Genomic DNA, 22,754 nt, shown 5'->3' on the forward strand with positions numbered 1-22,754 from the left:
ATAGAAAGACTTCCTGAATTTTTTATAGGAACAACTGGCAGTTTCAACACTTGTTGCCCACATGGGGGTAGCCTGCCACATGTCAGTGTCTGAGGGTAGCAGATATTTCTGTTGCCTCTATGGTAAAAGGGAATCTGAGTTACCATCTGCATAATCTAATCACTAGATTAGAGTGGATGAATCTGAAAGCATGACCTTGGCTTTTGTTGCATCCACATCTTGTTAAAATGTTGTCTCTTCAGCTAGGCACAGTGGCACATGCCCATAGTCCCAGCTTCTCAGGAAGCTGAAGCAAGAGGATCTCAAGTTCAAGACCAACCTCAGCAACTTAACAAGACCCTATCTCAAAACAAAACAAAAAAATTTGAAAAGCTGTATGTAGCTCAGTTGTAAAGTGCACCTGGGTATAATCCCCAGTGCAAAATATCTATGTGTGTATTTATACATATATGTTCGTAACTGTTCAGTCCCCTAATTCTGTTTGCAAGACTTTTAGAATCCTTTATCACAAATATTTTCATCTGTAAGATATGTCCATGGCTGCAAAATAAATTGAGAGGAGCTTTTACCTCTTTTCTTGACCCATATGTGTGGGGAGAGCACATGTGGAAGAGAGAGGGAGAAAATAATTTTGCCATGATTTCAGTCTAAAGGAGGGGTCTTGCTGAGGGTGTTTTTAAATAGGACAGTGTGCAGTGGGTGACTCTTTAGTCTGCAGGGCTGAGTGATGATGGCCAACTGGCATCAGGAAGCTGTCACTCATGGGACATGCAGCAGAGCAGACTGATGCGTTTTGACCCTAGACCCAATTGCCAGCCCAAGTGAAGAAGATTGTAAAAGTTTGTAAATACCTTGGGCCAGATCAGGTGATTCTTTTATGAAATGTCCATTTATAATGATATACGCGGCATCTTTCTGAGGGATTAAATGGAAGAGTTTGTGTACTTGGATCTTAGATGATCTTTTGCTTATATTAATAATGCCTTCATTAATTGTCACACCTTTTGTTGCCTGTTACAAGATATAAGTGAAAGTTTGTGGTGTAAGCTGTGGTAATTAAAGGATCAGGGCCTCTGTTTGCTCTGTGGCCTGCTGTGGCCTGCGGTGAAGAGGAAGTCTGAGCAGAGTGCGTATCACCTTAAGGAGCCACTACGTCCCTTCCTTATGTGCTTCCAGAAGCTAACAGACTAGAAGGCAAACCTCACTGCAGTTTCATTTCTGTTTGTGTTTCAGACACCAAAGGCTCTATTCCCTGCTGGACAGGTTCCGTCTGTCCACTGTACAAGACTCTCTTAGCCCCTTGCCCCCAGTCACCTCGCACCCCTTAGACGGGGATGGACACATGCCATTGGAAACAGTGAGTCCAGACAAAGTAAGTATCTATGTCCTTATGTAGTGCTCTTGCACACGGAGGCACTGACACCTCTGTTTACCTGTGTCAAGTGTAAAGTGTTCAGGGGCTCAGTGTATGCAGGTCATGCTGATGCTTGGCCTTGGCAGCTCTGATCGGGGACTGGGGTGGAGACATTTGGGAACCTTTAAAGCCCTAACGAGAGAGGCTACACTGACATGGGATTCCTATGGCAGGAGGTCGACCGTAGCCTCCCTCCGTGTTCCAACACCTTCTCCTTCCTGTGAATTGACACCAACCCTGGTGTGTTGTCATTACTTCATCACTCACCTCAGAGTTAGGGACCAACTGGGGACTTGGGAGAGATAAGCTGAGATCTCAAAAACCAGCACCCGAGTGGAGGGAGACGCAGGTTCTGTCCTGCACTCTTAGGCTGTCTTTCTTCTCAGCCCTGGCTGCTGGGGAGAGTTGAGCGAAGCAGATACTCAGTGACAGTTTGTGCAGTGTCAGGGAGTGGGCAGAGGGGAGGGTCGCTAGCCCTCAGTACTTCTGCTGAGTTTGCAAGGACTACTGGAAGTTGTTCAGGTGGAGGGGAGAAGGTGAGTGTCCCAGCAGGAGCAGCAACTGCTTTGGCCAGCTGCAGACACAGGGTACGCTGGCAGCCCGTGAGGCCAGCCTGGGGCCTAGTGTAACCAAGGCTCAGTCCAGCCCAGGGGAGCAGAAGCCTCTGGGTGCCTGTCTGACCACATTTTTATCTTCCCAGGACTGGTATATTCGCCTTGTCAGGTCCCAGTGTTGGGCCAAGTCAGACACCGCGCTGCTAGAAGGTGCAGAACTAGTGAATCGCATTCCTGCCGAAGACATGAGCAGCTTCATGATGAGCTCGGTGGGCGAGCAGCGGGAAGTGGGAGCTCTCTAGCTTGTGCTTGGTTTCTCTCAACTTCATGCAGCTGACTGACTGCAGCACATAGGGGGCTCTCACCCAGAATGGGACAGTGCTGGGGTGGGCACTCTTCAAGATGGGAGCCAGAGTTTTTTCAGCTAAATTAGAATCAAAGAGGAATGTGGTTTTTAACTTGCCTTACGTGCATTTAAAGGAAATGTGTGTGTCCACAGACTGCAGTCAGGTCATCATTGGTGCCATAATGCTGTGCTATTTGGGAAATTGACCTTTAGTGGTAAAGCTCCCCCCAACTCCACGTAAAAGAGCTACAGTGAAAAATCAACAAAAGACTTGGTCCAAAATCAGTTTACTACAGTTCAATTTATCTTAAAATCCATGCAGTCAAAGCTGATTTACTGAATGATGAATTTGCTTAGTGACCAAATTTATTGGATTTTCCGAATTTGCTAATTGGCCTTTTAACAGCTTTAAAGGTTCTGGCTACAAACTACAAGAATGTTGGGTTTTAGGCACTGCTCATGAAATACATTTTTCTGAATATTAAACTAAGATTGATGTTCTACCTGAATAATTAGACCCCCCCATCCTTAAATGGCTAAAAAGAAATTAATAAAACACACAGTACAAATTACTGAATGAAATGCTCTTTTTCCAAGCACCACTTGGCATTTCTGTGCCCCTCTACCCTATACAAACTGCCTTTGCACATCTTTTGCAAACTGCAGGAGTGCTTGGTACTGCACTGATTTCTTGGATGGCACATTAGTCTTGATGTTGTTGTTTTTTATCAATTAAAATTTATACCCTAGCTGAGCACAAAGGCACATGCATGTAATCCCAGTGACTTGGGAGGCTGAGGTAGGAGAGTAGCAAGTTCAAGGCCAGCCTGGGCAACTTAGTGAGGCCCTAAGCAACTTAGTAGGACCATATCTCAGAATAGGGGGGGTGCGGGGGAACAGGAAAAAAAAAAAACTTAAAAAGGTATGGGAACTTAGCTTAGTAGTAAAGTATCCCTAGATTCAATCTCTAGCATCACCCCCTAAAAAATAAATAAATAAAGTACCCCAAAGAGACCAGAAATACATTTTACTGAGCAAAGGTTGAATGGAATTGTTCTTATATTTATAATAGATATATATTCTTAAAGCATTCCTTGTGGTATATTAATCTGTATTATCTCAAAAACACTTGTGTTGACTTTGATTTTTTGTTTTTCTTGCCTAGTTGAAAGCATATAATCTTTGCTATGGTTTGTCTAACCTTCACTGCTCTGATTTCAGGAGTTCAACCTAAACCTGTTGGCTCCATGTTTAAGCCTTGGCATGAGTGAAATTGCTGGTGGCCAGAAGAGTCCCCTTTTCAAAGCAGCCCGGGGAGTGACTCTGGACCATGTGACCAGCATCGTTCAGCGGCTTCCTGCTGTCCATCAAGTCTTCCAGCCCTTCCAGCCTGCAGAGCCCACGGCCTATTTGAATAAACTGAACGATCTATTTGGTAATTTTAAATAAAAACTTGTTTTATTTTTAAAAAGTGTTGCAGGGCCAGCTAAGTGTTTTGCACCAAGCAAGTATACAGACAGCACTGCTGATCAAAAGTCAGCTCAGTTGCAAAGTGTTTGCTTTGCATTTGCAAAGCCTTGGATTCGATCCCCAGTTCCAAAAAAAACAAACAGTAACTGGAGGGCTGGGTTGTGGTTCAGTGGTAGAGTGCTTGCCTAACATGTATAAGGCCCTGGGTTTGATCTCCAGCACCATAAAAAATAAAGGTATTGTGTCTGTCTACAAATAAAAAAATATATATTAAAAAAAATAGCTAGAAAACAGCATCAGTGTTCAATAGCTTTAAAATTTTTTTCTGTGCACTTGTCACTTAGCTTCTTGTGGGTATTAGTCAGTGTCCCAGGTGTTTCAGGAAGACTGGGTGGTCCCTCAGGGAAGTGCACATGCAGAACCACGTGCAGTCATGGGCGTGTTGCAGGTGTGCCACCTGGATGGGACATCTGGAGCGCTTTTCAGACCTCACAGAATTGTTTGGCTGCTTCTGAAAGTGAAGGGCTATGCAGGGTTGCAGCTGCCCATGGAGGTCTCTTGTTTCAGGGGATGCTGCATTGTACCAGTCCCTGACCACACTGGCCCGGGCCCTGGCACAGTACTTGGTGGTGATCTCCAAAGTGCCTGTCCATTTGCAACTTCCTTCTGAGAAGGAGAGGGACACGGTAAAGTTCGTGGTGATGACCATGGAGGTAAGAGCAGCTCCAGAATTTGCTGTGGGGAGGGAACGTGACTAGCACTAAGAATGAGGCCGTTCTATTTAAACCAAGAGCTCTGAGCAGTCTGGTTGGCTCCTCCCATCCTCATGAAGTCAGCGCCTATCTTCAGGTCCTGTTTGCCTGACCTCACCAAGTGCCTTCACCCCTCACTGCACTACTTCCCCAGGGACCATGGAGGTCAGCAAGATGCTTTCTCATCCTTGTGCTGCAGACCTAATGTGTACCTGAATTTTTAACAATTTGGACAGTGTGTTGCATCTTAAACCAGTCAATAAATCAGGGTGTTTCAGGCATAGGGCAAACATTATCCCCTAAAGTATGTATGCCCTCTGGGCACATTGCCTTTCCATACCACTGCCTATCTCCCTCAGGCACCAGAGATTGGCCATCCTAAGCAAGGAGCTGCCATCTCACACAAGGAAAGGGCTATCCCAGCGGGATGCATGCGTCAGTCATGAAGCAGTGAGGAAGTACCACTCTGAGACAGGCTGAGTCAGGTGGTCCACAACACCATCCTTAGCCTAAAGGGAGGCTAAAAAGCAGAAGGAGCTTGCAGTATAGACAGTAGCACCAGGCATACCTGTGCCTCGTGTGTAGGACAGAGCACTACACCTGCATCTTTGCATTAGGTTCTCACACTAACCCTGTGTAATGGGCTCTTTATGCCCAATTCACAGATGAAGAGAACAAGGCTTGGAGAGGGTCAGGGACTTAGCCAGGCTAGCCCAGCATTTGAATATAGGTCCTGCTGTTCCCATAACCCACCCCTTCAACTTAGCTTCATGACTGACAGGTAAGATCTGTGCTGCAGAGGCCCTGGAGAAGAGCCTCTGTCCAGAGATGCCAGGGCCCAGGAGAGGTTGCTAGAGGCGCTCACGGCCCTGAGGGAAAGACATGTGCAGAAAGGTGTGGGTACTCTGGAAGAGGGAGCTAGGAACTTTGAGGGGTAGGCAGGTCAGGATTAAAATGTAGGGAGTAGAGGATGGTAGCCTGGGATAGCTGGGCCAGTTCCGTCCTTCCAAGGTCTTCTGGACTCCTGGCCTCTTGGTGTTTGCTCTGTCCCCCCCCCCCCACCCCATCATGAATGGCACTGCCTGCCTGAGGCCCTGGAGGCAGGAAGAACCGGGTGGATGTTCTCTGACACATGCTTCCCTTTAGGCCCTGTCGTGGCATCTGATCCACGAGCAGATCCCTCTAAGTCTGGACCTCCAAGCAGGGCTGGACTGCTGCTGCCTGGCCCTGCAGCTACCTGGCCTTTGGAGTGTGATCTCCTCCGCAGAGTTTGTGACCCACGCCTGCTCCCTCATCCACTGCGTGCGATTCCTCCTGGAAGCCAGTGAGTCCATGTCCCAGCAGTGTATCTGCTCTTTAATGTTTTTACTTTGTGCCAACTATTTACATGAGCTAAGTAAGACTTGGGGTGAAGAGGTGGGTCTCTGTCTCTTCACCTCTAGAACCTAAGCATCTACACTAGAATCAACTCAAATTTGCTATTCTAACCATTTTGTTTAGATTTTGGATTTGAAGCTTTCAGAAAAATGCTTCTAAGCTTCACGTGCCTGTGATCTCTGGTCTTAGTGGACCATGTCATGTTTTTAGCCCTAAGTGATTATAAGATTAGTAAGATTATATTCAAAAGATGATTGTCTCCTGTTAGAGTTGAATGCATATTTCTATATACTGCATTGTAACACTAATATATCGTAAAATAAAAGCAATTCATCCTTTTCAAGGAATAGTATTCTTAACAAGGAGTCATTAGCTAAAATTTTTTAAAAATTGGGCATTACAGTTTACATGTTGGAGGGTGTTTTGAAGTTTTGTATTTTCAAATTAAACGTTATAGAGTGGTGTTTTGATGTTCCATTGTTTAAATTGTTTTCATCTGTGCATTTGTAGTCAACTTGGAAACAGAGATCCAGGGATTAATTTTTAAAAGCCAGGCTTCTTGGGGTTCGATTAATGATGCTTTCAGTAACAGTGAATCATGGACAGTTCGATAAAATCCTTCAGGGCAGAGACGCAGACAGCACAGTGGACTGAAATCTGAGTGTAGGAGCACAAGTTCTTGCACATACACAATCAGCCAGGAGACTGGCAGTTACCTGTGCTGTCGACTGGCATTTTCTATTTGACTAACATCAGTTCTAGAACTCTAGGCCTCATGTGACATAGTCCACCACTGAATTCTTAGAGGGTGCACAGATGTGAAGATTTGAGTAGGAAGGAAGAATAAAAGTGTGTGGAAATCCTTATCTCTTCTGCTGTGATTTTAGTTGCAGTGCAGCCTGGAGACCAGCTTCTTAGTCCAGAAAGCAGGACCACTACTCTGAGGACTGTCAGAGAGGAGGAAGTAGATTCAGACACACAGAGTAAGTCTTAGAACCTGTTTTTGTTGTTGTTGTTGTTTTTTAAACCTGTGTTCCTTTGGGGTCTTGAAATTGGTTCACAAAAGAGACTTGTAAATGGAAAATGTGGACTCTAAAAATGCTTAAACTTGCCCTTGCTCATTCCTGAATTTCAAGGGGGATTGAGTCGTTGCTGTGCACATACTCTTCACTCTTTCCTCTGTCTCAGCCCCTGTGCCTCCTCCTCTGGCTGTCTGACCTGTCCAGCCTGAGTTCCCCCCAGTCTACACCCTTTCACACAGCCAGGTTTGCTCCCACCTGAGAATCCCCCATCTCAGCACTGGCATATAACTGCGGTTACTCTGAGCTCTTGAGGGTGGTGACTGCACTTCCTTCTCTTGTGTTCCCAGAGTAAAAACTTGGCCACTTGGCTTCAGGTGGTCAGCAAATGTTAGTTGATTGATAAATGGATCAAGAGGAATACCAAGGAACTTGAATTTAGTGGGCGTGCCCATGGAGTTTACTGTGACCCAAGTGTGTTACCGCCATCTTAATTTGGTGGGTTTTTCAAAGAACATTCCTGCTCTCTACAGAGAAGTGTCAAAATTGTCCTCATTTAAAGCTCTCCTGGGTCAGACATGTGCCACAACTTTTCATGTCCCTCTCTCCTGATTCTTGGGCAGCTGTTTTACTGTGACCATGGTAGCAAGGCTGTTGGGGAGGAAAACATTCTGGCCAAGTGACTCCTTGCTCTCCCAGCCTTCAGCTTCTGAGCCCTTTCAGCTCTCATAGTCCAGGAACCAATGGGAATGCCACCTGTGCATCCTGTCCCCCAAGGATGGGAAGATCGGCTTCTGGGCCACTCTTCCTGGACTGCCAGGTGTCCTATTCCTGCTCCCTGCTGCAGAAGCAGGCCTTGTGCGATGGACACAGTGGTTCCTAGTTACAGAGCCTCACCGCTGGTTCCCCATGTGGGGTTTTGTAATTGCATAATGACCCAGAAGCAGTGCTGGGTCAAAACCAGCCAAACTCTTCTCTGTTTTTCTGTCTTAAACTCTGGTTCCTGTGGCCTTTGTGATTGCAGGGTTTCTCATTGCGCCTGAGAAGGGGGAGGTACCCGCCTCTCCAGCTTGGCTCTTTTCTGGCAGAGCAGCAGCACAGGCCACTTCCTCTGTGCTTTTGCAGTGAGGCTATAAGATAAGACTGGGGAATTCAGCCATGTAGAGTACCTGGAGCAGCCACAGCCCTGTTGTGAGTGCTCAGCCGATATCTCCGTGATTTCCGTGACAGTTTGAATTCCCACAGTGGTGCAGACTTTCCAGAGCCCAGTCAGAGCTAGCAGACTCCGAGGCTGATGCATGGTTAGTTTGGGTTAATATAATTGTGTACATTCTCCATGGCCCTCTTTAGGAGGGTTCATTTAATCCCAGCCAGAGAAGGAAGCTAAGTTTTTTATCACCCCCACAGTTTGATACTTCTTGAAGATTGTCCAGTAAATATTAATGCCAGCCTCATTTCTTATTTCTTAAGGCCAATAAAACCTTTTTTTTTTGTATCAGGAAGTTGCCTAAATTTGATTGTAATGGGCCATGGGTAATATTCATCTTGTACACATTTATCAACTTAACAAAACACTTTTTAGTCCTACACTTTATGTCAGACTCAAGGTAAATGTGAACCGTCTCTGCCCCCAGGTCTTGGCAGCTGCCTGAGGTTCTTACCTGTGGTCAGAAACTTTCCTCAGCACTTTGCCTCTGGCATTCCTATAGGAACTCACCCCATCCATGCAGCAGACTTGATCATAGCATGGTTCTTGGCAGCCTTGCTAGGGACATCACATCACACCCATGTCCCGCGTGGGCTGTGGAAATGGGGTTTCCTTTGATGGAACTGGCTGAGAAATAAAAGCTAAGAGAAATTAAACGGCAAAAAAAAAAACAAACTACAGAACACAAAGTAATTTCAAGAGTTGGGGCAGGACGGGCAAGCCAGTCAGACAGGTCGAGCTTCTAGACTATGGCAAAATGGAGTTTGCGCCTGCTTTATTTATATCGGGAAACATCAAAGGCCTTCCATAGAACGTTCTTCACCAAAAAGGTTAAAGGTGGGCTGTTCAGTTCCTAACAGGCCACACCCACCTCTGGAGCTACTATGAGGGATCTTCCTAGCAAAGCAGAGGTAAAGGTCACGTGCACTAGGCAGTCTATTGCTGTGGGAGAGCCAAGGTTTGCAATGCCAACCCAAATCTCCCTGGCTGCAATATTGAGAGAAGACCCTCACGTAACTCATGGGTGGCTTCCCGCAGTCACAGGTCCTGCGAAAGCCAGAGGGCAGGGGAATTGTTCTGAGGGAAGTCAAAGCTGAGCAGCCACGTGGTGGCTTTAGATGTTGCAAGCCAGTGCAGGAAGGCTGGGGACATGGCAGGACTGAGGTTCAGACGCATTGCCATGGTCCTGGTGGGAATGGAGAGCATTGCGTGGTTGAGAAACATGTTAAAGAGGTAGAACCTATAAGCCTTCGGCAATTGACTCAAAGTCCAGGTGGTCTGAGCAGCGCTGCTCGGCTTGCAACTCATCCATGGGGCACACAGGGAAGGGTGGCAGAGTCAGAGTGTGTTTTAACGGAGTCCTTTCTTGACCACGTCACCTGTGTAGATCCCAAGTATATCACCACAGCCTGTGAGATGGTGGCGGAGATGGTGGAGTCCCTGCAGTCAGTGCTGGCCCTGGGCCACCAGAGGAACAGCAGCGTGCCAGCATTTCTCACAGCAGTACTCAAGAATATCGTGGTCAGCCTGGCCCGCTTGCCCCTGGTCAACAGCTACACACGCGTGCCCCCCTTGGTGAGTTTGGCTGTGCCTTTGCCAAAGACAAAAGTAGAGTGCGCAGGCAGCCCTGGGGCCCAGGCCTTCGGAGGTTGGGCATGGACATCTCTGGCACTCCCTTGCAAAGGCCAGAGTGTCTCACTGAGTGTGGTTGTGACGCTCTGTTGTCCTTGGACGTAGTGCACATAGCAGTTGTTAGTAGAAGCACTGGGTTTCCTGAGATGGCTGAGGCGCCATCTCATTAGACAGGATCTCTGCCCCCTGATTGACAGTCATCCCTGGAGCTGTGTATGCACTTGGCACTGTCACAGCTGAGGTCCTGCCTTGGAAGTGCCTTTGGAACCCATTTAAAATGTATGTGCTTCGGTCTGGGGCTGTGGCTCAGTGGTAGAGTGCTTGCCTAGCACATGTGAGACACTGGGTCTGATCCTCAACACCACATAAAAGAGATAAATAAATAAAATAAAGGTATTGTGTTTATCTGCAACTAAAAAAATTGTAGATGAACTATTTATTTGATCTTGGAGGATCAAACCCAGTGCCTCACACGTGCTAGGCAAGCAGTTTGCCACTGAGCCACATCCCCAGCCTTAAAATTAAAAAAAAAAAAACTAATGAAATAAAATGGATATGCTCAAAAGGGACTCTTATTGCAGGTGGTAGAATGAGGTTAGCATGACAGGGATAGTTGGTGGCAGCTGAACTGACCCCTCTCCAGTGAGATTGCATCAGCAGGACCTGCTGTCATCAAGCAGGAGAGAAAAGCCAGAGCCCAGAGCCAAGGGAGGTCCTTGTTTCTGCCTTGAGAAGGCCCATAGCTGCCTCTGGGGGCATAGCTTCTGCATGGGCGTGCTAACCCTGGGGACACTGGCACCAAGAAAATGGTATGTGTTGGACTTTGAGGGATGCTGTGGAGGGTGAAGGTGTTTGGAGGATCCGTTCTGTGAGTGAGTGGTGCTACCTGGCGGTTTGGAAGCACTTGGGCATCCAGGAAAAATGCAGGAGAAGCAGCTATGGTGGCTGTGCAGGGTCAGCCCCAGCCCCCTCATGCAAGCAGCCCTCCTGGGATTGTGGGCGTGTGATTCTGAAGTAGTGCTGTTCCTTTAGAGGGATGGAATAGGAAGTCACAGTCCAGAGGTCATCCACCCACCAGGCACTGCACTGCAGTTAAAACTCCAGCAAGAGCTTTTGTCCACTCCCTGAAAAGTCCTGGTCAGGGTGCGGCTAGAGCAGGGTGCCACAAGACCCCTCTCTGGACATGCTCCCAGGAGGGCTTTCTAGTATTCACATGGTTTGGCTGGCCGAGTCAGAGCCCTCTCTGCCCTCACACCAATGGGCTAAGGGGAGAGATGTGGAGTGGGCTTTGGTGTGGGGCTCCCTTGAGTCCTCTGCGGCTGAATTGGTCCTGCTGCTGGGACAGCATTGGGTCTGCTTCAGGGATTCCTCTGTGGAGTGCTTGTCCAAGCACCTAAGGACAAAAAGCAGGACTTCCTGAGTTTACTGAGATGGGCGGTGTGGTGGTTTTGTGCCTGTTGCTAATACATATTCATAGGAGGCAGGACTTTATTAATGTTGCTCGTACTCTCACCTGTCTAACATACCTGGGTGTGGGGTCCCTCTGATGTCCAACCACCACAACCAGCATCTCCAACAGGGAACATGACTGTGGCATGCACCAGCCAGGCGGGGTGTGCAGGCAGTGGCACGGACAGTGGTGGGCCTGGTCCAGGGAGGGCAGGGTGGAGTGGGAATGGGAGGCACATTTGGTGCAGAGGGGTCCTGGGGCGAGGGGATGAGAGCTCCTCTGGGGAAGGCCATGGGCCCACTCTGGAAAGGTCTGGTGGGCTTAGCTGGGAGGCTCTGGAAGAAGCAGTCTTGCTCTGCTCCTCTGTGTGCCGTCCTGCTTGGCTGGTGAGGCTCTTTCCTCTCATCTTCTCAGGTGTGGAAACTTGGATGGTCGCCCCAGCCAGGAGGGGACTTTGGCACAGTGTTCCCCGAGATCCCAGTGGAGTTCCTGCAGGAGAAGGAGGTCTTCAAAGAATTCATCTACCGCATCAACACTCTCGGTACCCCACGCCTTGCCCTGAGGGCCCAGACAGCTGGGGAGGCCCAGATAGCTGGGGAGACCCAGGCACCAGGGTTAGGGTCTTCTCACTTGATGTCAGAAAGAATCAGGGTGACAATGACAGACACCTCTGTAGAAACCCTTGGCGGTGTATGCAGAGCTTCCTGCTCTGGTGAGGAGTTGTGGATGGGAGTGCGGTGCCAGGTTCTGGGTGCCGGGCTTGCTGGCAGCCAGGGTAGGTAGGTGTGCACGTGGTGGCTGACAAACAGGAGGCCTTGTTCTGTCCTGGTGGTGTGCACTCAGGCCAGTGGTGGCAATGAGTTTCTCAGGATGTTTTCTCATGCCCATTGGTTTGATCTTGTGTTCTCATCGATGTCATTTCCTTGTGTATAGAACCAACAGCTGAGGAATGTGATGGGCTAATAAGTCTCTGGTCCTGACCTTCCCCAGGATCCAGGATGGTTAACTGGAGGGAAGGTAGACTTGGAGTTGGCTGGCCCTGGCCACTCTGCTAATCCTCCTGGCTGCTCAGTGTGAGGCAGGTTATTTATCTTAGCCTCTAGGACCCTCTGTTTGGTCATCTGTAAAATGGGGTTGTGCCTATTCCATGGAATTGTTGCAAGTGTAGAAATTAATAAGAAACTGCTCTCTCAGAGCATCTCAGGAAGTGGTAGCGTTAGTAGTTCTGTCAGGACTCTTCTCTGCTTTCTGAAGAGCACAGTTGCTCTGTTTTTCCCGTTTTGTGGATGGAATTACCACCTGGTGGTGTGGGTATAGTCAGGAAATCAGGACTGTGCCTCCCATGGCATTTCCTGGAAAGCTCCCAGCTTGTCCTGGGTCCCTGCCTTCACCGTCAGACCTGACCCCTCCACTCCTCAGTCCCTCTGGGTCCTGCAGACTTGGTGCTTGTTCTGATTCCAGAAGGTTCTGGCAGGAGACACCTCACCATGATCTGCCCTTCACACAGCTAGAGAGTCATCACCCTGTTCTCAGGGAAACGGGAGTCACCTGCTGTCACGGAGCTTTTCTTCCTCACTTTCCTTAAAGGCTGATCTCAGGCAGCCTCCCCTGCCCCTTTCCCAGTGCCAGCTTCTGGTCCTCCTGGGCGGCCACACCCAGAGCACCCATCAGATCCACGGGACCAGGCCAGCTCTGTCATTTTTCCAGGGAACCTGCCTTTGCTGTATGCACATGGTTGTCAGGGCACAAGTGTCCCACATGCCAGGCTTGCCAAGCAGGGCCTGGTGGTCGGTTCTCCAGTTGTCCTTCTCTCCCTACCTGGCACCTGTGCACTTCAGGCAAGGGCTGTGGCTCTCCTAAGGACACAGTGGCAAACAGTCCCAGAATCAGCCATTTGTTGGATTAGGCTGTGTGTCACTGGTGGGTGAGGCCAGACAACAGCCTCTCTGATGGGTTCTGCTGGGTGCTAGGGTGTGCCCGACCACCACGGGCTTTTCTGATCCATCTTCTACACACAAAAAAACAGTTGCTGTAACTCAGCCTTAACAGCTTTATTGAGACAGAATTCACACACCGAGTTGAAGATCTGTGGGTCTGTCTGCAGCAGCGTGGCCATCTGCACCTCCTCAGTCAGACTGGAGAAGAGAACGCCTGGGGAGCAGAAGTGGCCAGCCCACTCAAGCATGACCTACCTGGACGATCCTTCACTTTCACTGCCCCCACGTGGGGGTTTGGGGTGGAGAGGGCTCCGGGGCTGAGTGTGGCCTGTGGCCCTCGCCTAGAGTTTGATTTTAGACAGCCTAGCTGACTTCTGTGTGCTGGAGTGTTCTTGTTGGTAAAATGGGGGGGGGGAAAAAACATTTTCTACCTTGTAGAATTATCTGAGGAGTTTTAAAAAGTTACTGTATGTGCCTGTCAAGGTTAGTGCTGTTATCCGCATAACCCTCCACACGTGTGAGAAGTGGGTGACGCTGTCTAAAGTAGCACTTGCATTCCCAGGGTGGACCAGTCGTACACAGTTTGAAGAAACTTGGGCTACCCTCCTTGGTGTCCTGGTGACCCAGCCCCTTGTGATGGAACAGGAAGAGAGCCCACCGGAGGTAAGGCTGCCGTGACTGAGGGGCTGCAGGTGTAGCCGCTCCTCACTGTCTGGTGTGGACAGATGTTCCAGAGCAAGAGCACATCTCCCCAAGGTGCGAGATCCGTGGCCGCTATGGCTGGTGCCTTTTATTACAGTGCATTCCACATAAAGGATCAGTAAGATTGTGTCCTTTAGTGGAAGTATCTTCGAGTTCTGTTTATTTATCAATATCCAGAGGAGTACAAGTTGAATTAAAATGAAATAAGGTACTTAATCTAGGCCCTATGCATGCACCTGGTTTCTTTTTCTAATTATTCTGCAGAGGTTGTGTTCAGCTTTTGGAAGGTGAATTTCGTTAGCTTCCTGTGACATGGATAACAGCCATGCTGTGGTAAAACAGAACCTGAGGGATGACGATCATGGGTGTGACCCTTGGTTCTGGAGGAAGATGTGCTATGAGCTTGCAGAAAGGATAGTTCAGGTTCATCTCTAGACGCTAAGAGGTTGTCTTATGAAGTGCCCCTAAAAGTAGTGAGGGCCTTTAAGGAAAGTTTCTTTTAAAAAAATTCATATTTGGAGTTTTGTGCTCATAGGAGACCTTACTTTGAAAAATAGACATTTGTCCATTAGTTTATTCCAAGGCACAGATTTATGGAGGTGCTGCCCCCTGCCAGGTGAACTTCGTAAGACAACAGATCCTGGCTGGGGGGGAGCCATTTCCCTCCACTCCTCCCTCCTAGGCCATGTGGCCTGCAGACAGTGTGTGAAGTAGAGGCAGAGTTGGTTGTGGTGTCTCACTGTCCCATTGTTGATGTGTGGACTGTCCATCCATCCAGGAGGACACAGAAAGGACCCAGATCCACGTCCTGGCTGTGCAGGCCATCACCTCCCTGGTGCTCAGTGCAATGACTGTGCCTGTCGCTGGCAACCCAGCTGTGAGCTGCTTGGAGCAGCAGCCCCGGAACAAGCCCCTGAAGGCTCTTGATACCAGGTTTGCCTGAGTTCTCATGTGTCCTGTATCCCACTGTGGGGGACAGTGAGGTACCCCTTCCTCAGGGACCAGCAGTCTTCCCCAGCTCTTTTCTTTGTTGCTGGAATTGAAACAACTTTGCATGTGGACCTGGCACAAGTAAGCAGATCCAAATAATTTCTTGCCCAGCAACAAGTTCAAAATTTGACCTGGAATTATGGGGGCCTTTGGGATGTTTAAGGGCAATGTCTGGCAAGACAGGAATGAGCCCCTGCCTAAAGGTATACGGACAGGAATGACTTATCAAGTGGGCTCACTTGCTCCTGTGCTGTTTCTGAAAGCAAAGTGGAGAGGAGGTCCTAGGGGTTTTAACCTGTAGGATTCTGAAGGACGCAAGATGGTTGGTGTTTGGGGGTTTTTTTTTGGGGGGGGGGGTACTGGGTTTGAACCCAGTTGCTGAGATGCATCCCTAGCCTTTTTTTATTTTGAAACAAGGTCTAAGTTGCAGAGGCTGGCTTGAACTTGACATCCTTCTGCCTCAGCCTCCTGAGTTGCTGGGATTCCAGGTGTGCACCAGCAGCAAAATGTTCTTTACTTTTGTCTAAACTTTAGGTTTGGAAGGAAGTTGAGCATGATCAGAGGGATTGTGGAGCAGGAGATTCAAGCAATGGTGTCCAAGAGAGAGAATATCGCCACCCATCACCCATACCAGGCCTGGGATCCTGTCCCTTCTCTGTCACCAGCTACTACAGGTATAGGAGAGGGGCGTCAAGCTAGGACTAGAGTGAGAGTGACCGGCACTTCAGCATGCCTCCCGTGCTGTATGCTGAGTGTGCTGCATGCACTTGCAAGTAGGAGTCTTGTTCAAGCCCAGGAGAGTTTCAGTCTTAAGGAAATAATGAAATCTAGAAGTGAACTGGAAGCATCATCTCTTGCCATTTGAGTTGTGGGAAGCCAAGAGTTCTCAAGGCTGGAAGACTGGCAGCTTGCATAAAATTTAAAAGCCAAATTAGCTGGTCGCATTTAAAAAATCAGTAGTTATGTCTGACTGATCCATATCTCCAGCTCCTCATGAGAAACCCAATGTGTAGGAGAGTGTGTTCCTGCTGCCCCATGGCTGGTTTCCCTGGTCTCAGTGCCCCACTGTCCCGGGCTCTGTGCTGTGCTCCTCAGGCATACACTCCACCTCGGCCTGCCAGTGACAAACACTGTAGTAGTTTGTCATCGTGGCTTAAAGGAGAGGAGAGGTTTGGGGGTTTGTTGTTGTTTTCAGTTTGTTTTGTCTTGTTGTTAATGCCTGGTTTTGTTGAACAAGCAGTACTTTAGCTTTGCAGTCCCTTCATATGTTAGTCAGAGCTGTAAGTACCTTGAAGGCTTTATTTAGAAGTGGCAGAAGAGAGCAGGTCCTGGGAGAGGTGGCCCCAGGAGTGGAGGAGAAGCATATGCTTCTGGAGGAAAACAGGTTGCACCATGGAGAGGCTGTGAGACACAGAGCTGGCCTGGGATTAGCTAGGGCAGTACTGTGTATTACAGAGAAAAAGCCATACTCCAGTTTGCCCCTAGCCTGCCAGCTTATAAATGACAGGGCTGTCCTGACAGTGACTTGGGTGGCACCTGCACGGGCAGCAGTGGAGTTAGCACCAAGTGGCCCTACAGCCTGCACTGCCTGGTGTTCCCACGCGGTTGCTTCACAGGTGCCCTCATCAGCCATGACAAGCTGCTGCTGCAGATCAACCCCGAGCGAGAGCTGGGCAACATGAGCTACAAGCTGGGCCAGGTGCGTCCCGTGTCCCCCACTCCTTACAATCTCTTCGGCTTCCCTTGGATTCGGGCACACCCCCAGGGAAAAGTTCAATACTTTTCCTAAATGGATGGAGCTTTTCCTTTGGTTTCTATTTACATTCTTTGCTCTGAGATGTTTTAAGATGCGTTGCTTAATTACACCATGCGTGTAAAGCTACAGTGTGGTGGGGGAGGGTGGGGGGAGGGTGGGGGATGGGGACACTTCCACGTACCTGCTGGATCAGGGAACTATGGGGCCAGCTCACTTTTCTATTCTGTCACCTTTGCAGAGAGGTTCCACCCTGAGCAGTGGTGACCGTGAAACTGTGATGTACTTTCATGGAGTGAGAGGCCTGGGCCTGCTGAGGGCCCTGGCTGTGGGTTCAGGGACACTGGCTTCATGGTCACCCTTTTCCCTCTGGCTCTGTTACAGTCAGGGCTGTGTCAGTATCCATTGTCCACAAAACTAACGTGGTGGGATTGTATCAGGGTAAAGGACAGTCGCATCCCTGCCCATCTGGGACACATCAGGTCCCAATGTCACTGGGCCATCACCTTCCTATATGGCAGTGGAGACTTGCCCTCAAGTCTGCCTGCCCTGCCCACAGCTTGCTCACTGCAGGATGCTGGGGTCCCAGGGGTTTTCAGAGCAGCAGGCATAGCCAGGTTGGGGGTTGTGCTACGGCTCAGTAGCCACTTGTTCTGGAGCCAGGTTTCAGGATGTGAGGCTCCAGGTTCCTTCCTGCAGCAGGGTACCCTTCCTGGGGACAGTTGACTGTCTCTGCCCCACCTCCCCCACCTGTGGCCCTCACCTTCCTGCTGCCATCTCCAAAGTAAGCACATCACTCTTTGCAGTATTGGGGCTTCTTAAATAAGCAGCTTGAACAAATGGGGTACACCACCAGGAACTGCTTGTGAGGGGCCAGGTTTGAAAGAAACTCCACGGATGGGCTTCCTGTTTCCAAATCCGCGTCCAGGCACCCCTGGGAACTGTAGCTCCTTTACCCTGCCGCAGGCCCTCGGGCTCCAGTGGCTGCAGCTCGAGGGCTCGGAGTGCGTGTGCGGAGCCAGCTGCCGTGTGCTCAGTGTTGAGAGCCCGGCTGCACCTATCCACCAGGAACCTCAGGCCTCCTGGGGTGCCAGGCTGAGGGTCCTGTGTCTGTGGCAGGTTTCCATACACTCCGTGTGGCTGGGTAACAGTATCACACCCCTACGAGAGGAGGAGTGGGATGAGGAAGAGGAGGAGGAGGCTGACGTCCCTACGCCGGCTTCTCCACCCACATCTCCAGTCAACTCCAGGTTTGCATTGGCCTTTTAGTTTTTGAAGCAGTTTGAAAATTCTACTAGTTGTTTGGTTTTGTGGTGCTTATTGAAATGAACCTGTTATCTGTGTATGGGGAAAATATCCATCCATGTTTTATACTCTGCAGGAAGCACCGGGCTGGAGTTGATGTCCATTCCTGTTCCCAGTTTTTGCTTGAACTGTACAGCCGCTGGATCCTGCCGTCCAGTTCAGCCAGAAGGACCCCCGTCATGCTCATCAGTGAAGTGGTTCGATCTGTAAGTTCACCTTCCCCATCCTTCCCTCTCAGGAGCATGTAACCAACCACACACACAGGCACTACCATACATGTATGTACCAGACGCCGCATATATGCACAAACAGCATGCACACACAGGGACACATGTGTACCACACACACATGGTTTATAATGTCTAAGAACCTTTGAAAGAAGGGCTGGGGTTATAGTTCAGTTGGTAGAATGCTTGCCTTGCATGCACAGGGCCCTGGGTTCAAACCCCAGCACCACCAACCACCCCCACCCCCCAAAAAAAAGGAACCTTTGAAAGAGCTTTTACAGACTCTTGGCTGTAGGCTGATACCTTGGTGTTTCTGAATTGGTAAAGGGGTGGTTTTCTTCATCTGCAATCCAGAGAATGTTAATACTCTTTTATTTTGGGGGGTACTGGGGATTGAACTCACTAAGCCAAATCCCTAGCCCTTTTTATTTTGAAGCAGGGTCTCACTAAGTTGCTTAGGACCTCATTAAATTGCTGAGGCTGTCCTCAAACTTGAGATCCTCCTGCCTCAGTCCCCCAGGTGGCTGGGATCACAAGTGTATGACACTCCCTCACAGTGCACATGTGGTGAAATGTCCTTGCTTTCACTTTCCAGGTGTCTGCCCCTTCCAGGTCTGTGGCAAACAGCCCCACACTCCTGGTTCCCCCTTCTGAGAAGCACCCATTCAGAATATCTCAGATTAGGAGTCTTAGCTCTTAGGGTCACAGCTCTTCAGCTAGTGAGGACCTCAAAGGGCACTTGCTTCTGTGGATTATATCAGTATTCACAGGGTTGGCAATACAAGTTTTACGAAGTAGTTATTTAGTCCACTTTAAACAATTTTTATAAGAAATAATTTTTGAAAAGTAGTGAGTGGCTTTATTTTACATGTTTGCAAATGTCTGGTTTATTAGAAAATAGATCCTCATATCTGCTCTGCATTGAGTGTATTAGTATTGTGTAACCTCTAGAAAGTTCCACCATGCACTGAGAGAGATAAGGATGAAGTTAGTATGATCATGGGAATGGTTTTGCCTCTCAAGCCCCTAGAAAGGCTCGGGTTTCTGCGCATCCCCGTGGCCCCTTGTGAACGCTGGTCTAGATGAGTTACTGACTCCAGCCTGCCTTTGGCACCTGGCTGAGACCTAGGTGTGGTGTGAGAGCTGATTTTGGAGACAGGAATGCTTGGGAGACAAGAGAGTGGTTGCCAAAACTCATGTTTTTGAAACAGCTGATCCCCCCCTTTTTTCTTCCTGGAGGTTTTGAGGGCTATAGGGAGGGTGTGGGGTGAGTGTCCCTCACAGGTGTGACCTTAGCTTGCCTCCATCTGTGATGTGTGTCTGGTCCACATACACAGGTGGTATCTGTGTGTGGTGTGTTTATTGTGTGGTGTGTGTAGCAGAGGCATTTTTAACAAATAAGACACTCAGGGGGAGGCTTTCATCCTGTGCTTTAGGTCTCCAGGTTCGCACTGAGTTCTTTTTCCAGCCAGGGCCCCTGTGGAATGCCTGTATTTTATTCTCCCATGGATGTTAGGGTGTGCCTCGCCCCCGGCAGCCTTTGGTCTGAGTTGCTCACGTTGCTCCTAGTGTAACTGTCCCCTCCTGTCCCAATGTCTCCAGCTTCTCGTGGTCTCTGACTTGTTCACTGAGCGCAACCAATTTGAGATGATGTATCTGACGCTGATGGAACTGCGGAGGGTGCACCCTTCTGAAGACGAGATTCTCCTCCAGTACCTAGTGCCTGCCACCTGCAAGGCGGCTGCTGTCCTGGGAATGGTGAGTCAAGCTGGCATAGAGGCTCCTGTGTGGAGGCCCCTCGGGCCTGCTCTGCATTGGGGCTGGTGTTGGCCAGACGTACTGAGCGTGGCCACATCCCTCATATGCCTGACCCAGGCTGCACTCCCTCTCACATGTGAGCCGCAGCTCTGGCCAGCTAGAGAGGCCTCAGTTCCTGTCAGTGCTGTCCCACAGGGCACTGTGGCGTGCATTGTGGCTGAGTGCAGTTTTGGACTCCTGTACACCTTGGTTCTGTCATTGCAATAGACTGTCCGCACAAAGCCACAAGTCTGTGATGGCACAGGGACAGCACAGAGGGGGGACATGACTGGCTTCTCAGGTCTGCCTGCAGCCTGGGAGCCCCACTACTTTTCCATGTGATCTGGATCCCCTGTGCTTTTCAGCTGACGCCGTCTCCCCCTTGGGGACCTGTTGTCACCCTAACCATTAATGCCACTCCCAGAGTCTGGATCCTAGAGTCTATTCTTAGCTTTGGGCTGTCTTAGCCCATTTGTGTTGTCACAAAATACCTTAGGCTAGGTGATTTGTGAACAACAGAAATTGATTGCTCGTAGTCTGGAGTTGGGAAGTCCAAGATGAACGCGCTGGCAGCGTGGTGCCTGGGGAGGGCTGTTCTCTGCTTGGCAGCAGGCACCTTCTTACTTTCCTCACGTGGAAGGGCAGACAACTCCCTGGGACTTCCTTGATAAGGACATTATCCTGATCACTGGAGCAGAGCCCCCATGACAAGTTCCTCATTCTGCGGCCAGTTTATCAGAATCCCGCCAGTGTCGTGTGACTTCCTGCCCCATGTGCCATTACCATGTGGTCCTCACTGTCCAGACCTCGAGTGCACACATGCAGGCGATTGCCTGCAGACCCGTCCCTTGTTAGAGCACAGTGCAGAGTGTCAGCACTGCCATTACCGGGAAGGATCCAGACTGTTGAAGCAGGTGTGTATTTGCTTTTTTTGTCATTTAGCATTATCCAGTAATTGTGATGTTTCTTATTCACTCTCTGGTAGCAATAGAAACTCATTTATTCAGTGGACACAAGAGTGGCCGCCATATACCAGGCACTCAAGACCCCTGGCAGGAGTACTGAGGAGGAATCCGCCAGGACTCATCCCCCACATGCCTTGAGTTCTGCTCCAGTGCCCCATCCAGTCCTGCCCAACCTGATAAAGGCACAGGACACACAGGACATTGTGGAGTCCATTCTCACCCTCCCCAACTGTGCCCCTGTAGAATCTGCCATAACTGAGCACAGAGGCTAGAGCAAGGAACAGTCTATCATAGGTAACCTTCGCCTGGGACCTGGTGCCATGCAGGGAGCAGGAGCAGTGAGCACCTGGGTCCCCTTGAGTGAACGCGGCTCTTCAGGGCAAGTGCCCTATGGGTGCTGCTGGCTCGTGGGAGGTCCTTTCCCCCTGTGGAGCTCAGCTGCTGGGTTTGGCCTTCATCCCAGCTGTGGCTTTGTGCTCAGGCCCAGATCCCCAGCCAGTTTAAATCAGATACATCAAGTGAGTAATGATTTCCAGAACAGACCCCAGGGCAGTATGGCACATGGCCCCGGTTCCCCCTTCTATGCACGCAAATGTTCCTCTGAGATTGAATGTGGCCGCCTGCTGCAGGGCCTCAGCCTGCTGTGTTGCTGCAGACCGCACTGCGCCCAATGCACTGTTTTCTATACCTGCTCTTGTCAGAGCTGCAGCCCTTAGCAGAAGTGGGACTGCAGGCCTGGGTGGGAGCAATCCTCAGGAAGGTGCCACACAGTCCCAGGGGTGTGGGTGGGGACAAAAAGGAAGTGAGTGGCAGAGTGTCACCTTCCTTCAGACTGAGACCACCAGGTATAGACTTCCCCAGAGAGTGGATGGCCAGACGCCTCTTGTTGCTGTTGGTCCAGTGGAGGCCCTGAACCTGCCTCTCCTGAGGCACTGCCATTTACACGTGTCTCCACCTGCACACCTCTTCCTGTGGAGTCCTCTCTGCTGTTACTGGAGTTCCTGGTGGAGGGTGTACTGTCTAGCTGTAGAAAATACTCAGTGGAATTGATGCCATTCCGGCCAAGTTAGCATAGGGTCCCAAAACTACCCTTAGATTCATTCTAGAAGATGTCAGAGCTAAAATTTATTTCAGTGAAAAACTGAAAGAAAAATCAGCAGCGGCAGAAGGCACGTTTCCAGAGTCCCCTCATGGTGGAGGCTGGGAACATGCTTGACTCCCTAGCAAGGAGCTGTGGCAACACATGTAGAAGTGCCAACCAGAGAGCCCAGGAGAGACTCAGTGTCCAGGGCGTTCACTGGGGCTGGTCCCCTGGGCACCTCGGAGGGTCCGTGCCAAACCTCCAGACTCCCAGAAGTGGGGTAGGCGTCTATGCAGACCTTACTGTCTGCATCAACCTTACCATCTCCACAGACTGCTGGGCACAGGGGCCACCCCTGCACGCAGCCTGTTCTCAGTGGGTCTTGGCCACTCTGAGAATTCTGCTGCATGCTGGACTCCACCGTAGCATGGGGACAGCCCCCTCTTGGCTGGAAAAGTGGGCCACTGAGATGGGAGCCTTGATGTGTCTCGGGCAGCTTGTGTCTGTGCTTGTGCCCAGGACAAGGCTGTGGCAGAGCCAGTCAGCCGCCTGCTGGAGGGCACACTCAGGAGCAGCCACCTGCCCAGCCAGATTGGAGCCCTCCACGGAGTCCTCTATGTACTGGAGTGCGATCTTCTGGACGACACGGCCAAGCAGCTCGTCCCCTTTGTCAGCGACTACCTCCTGTCTAACCTCCGAGGAGCAGCCCAGTGAGTGGGGCTAGCTGGGCACAGTTTGGGAACAGGCTGAGGAAAGAGCCATGTTCTGCCTCTTGG

General features: G+C 50.0%; 1 protein-coding gene across 1 annotated transcript in view; it reads left to right on the forward strand.

Annotated features, from left to right (window-relative positions):
• Positions 1-22,754, forward strand: part of Htt (huntingtin) — a 140,567-nt gene that overhangs the window by 108,820 nt on the left and 8,993 nt on the right. Inside the window, exons 46-61 of the mRNA XM_027939971.3 lie at positions 1,234-1,372; positions 2,115-2,237; positions 3,536-3,749; positions 4,352-4,497; positions 5,683-5,860; positions 6,801-6,896; positions 9,527-9,714; positions 11,636-11,762; positions 13,721-13,821; positions 14,639-14,793; positions 15,385-15,524; positions 16,467-16,549; positions 17,723-17,853; positions 17,985-18,114; positions 19,738-19,893; positions 22,498-22,688. Coding sequence (XP_027795772.3) covers positions 1,234-1,372; positions 2,115-2,237; positions 3,536-3,749; positions 4,352-4,497; positions 5,683-5,860; positions 6,801-6,896; positions 9,527-9,714; positions 11,636-11,762; positions 13,721-13,821; positions 14,639-14,793; positions 15,385-15,524; positions 16,467-16,549; positions 17,723-17,853; positions 17,985-18,114; positions 19,738-19,893; positions 22,498-22,688 — 2,298 coding nt within the window. The remainder of the gene's footprint in view (positions 1-1,233; positions 1,373-2,114; positions 2,238-3,535; positions 3,750-4,351; positions 4,498-5,682; positions 5,861-6,800; positions 6,897-9,526; positions 9,715-11,635; positions 11,763-13,720; positions 13,822-14,638; positions 14,794-15,384; positions 15,525-16,466; positions 16,550-17,722; positions 17,854-17,984; positions 18,115-19,737; positions 19,894-22,497; positions 22,689-22,754) is intronic.

This window comes from Marmota flaviventris, chromosome 7 (genome assembly GCF_047511675.1).
Source record: "Marmota flaviventris isolate mMarFla1 chromosome 7, mMarFla1.hap1, whole genome shotgun sequence".
Lineage (NCBI taxonomy): Eukaryota > Metazoa > Chordata > Mammalia > Rodentia > Sciuridae > Marmota > Marmota flaviventris.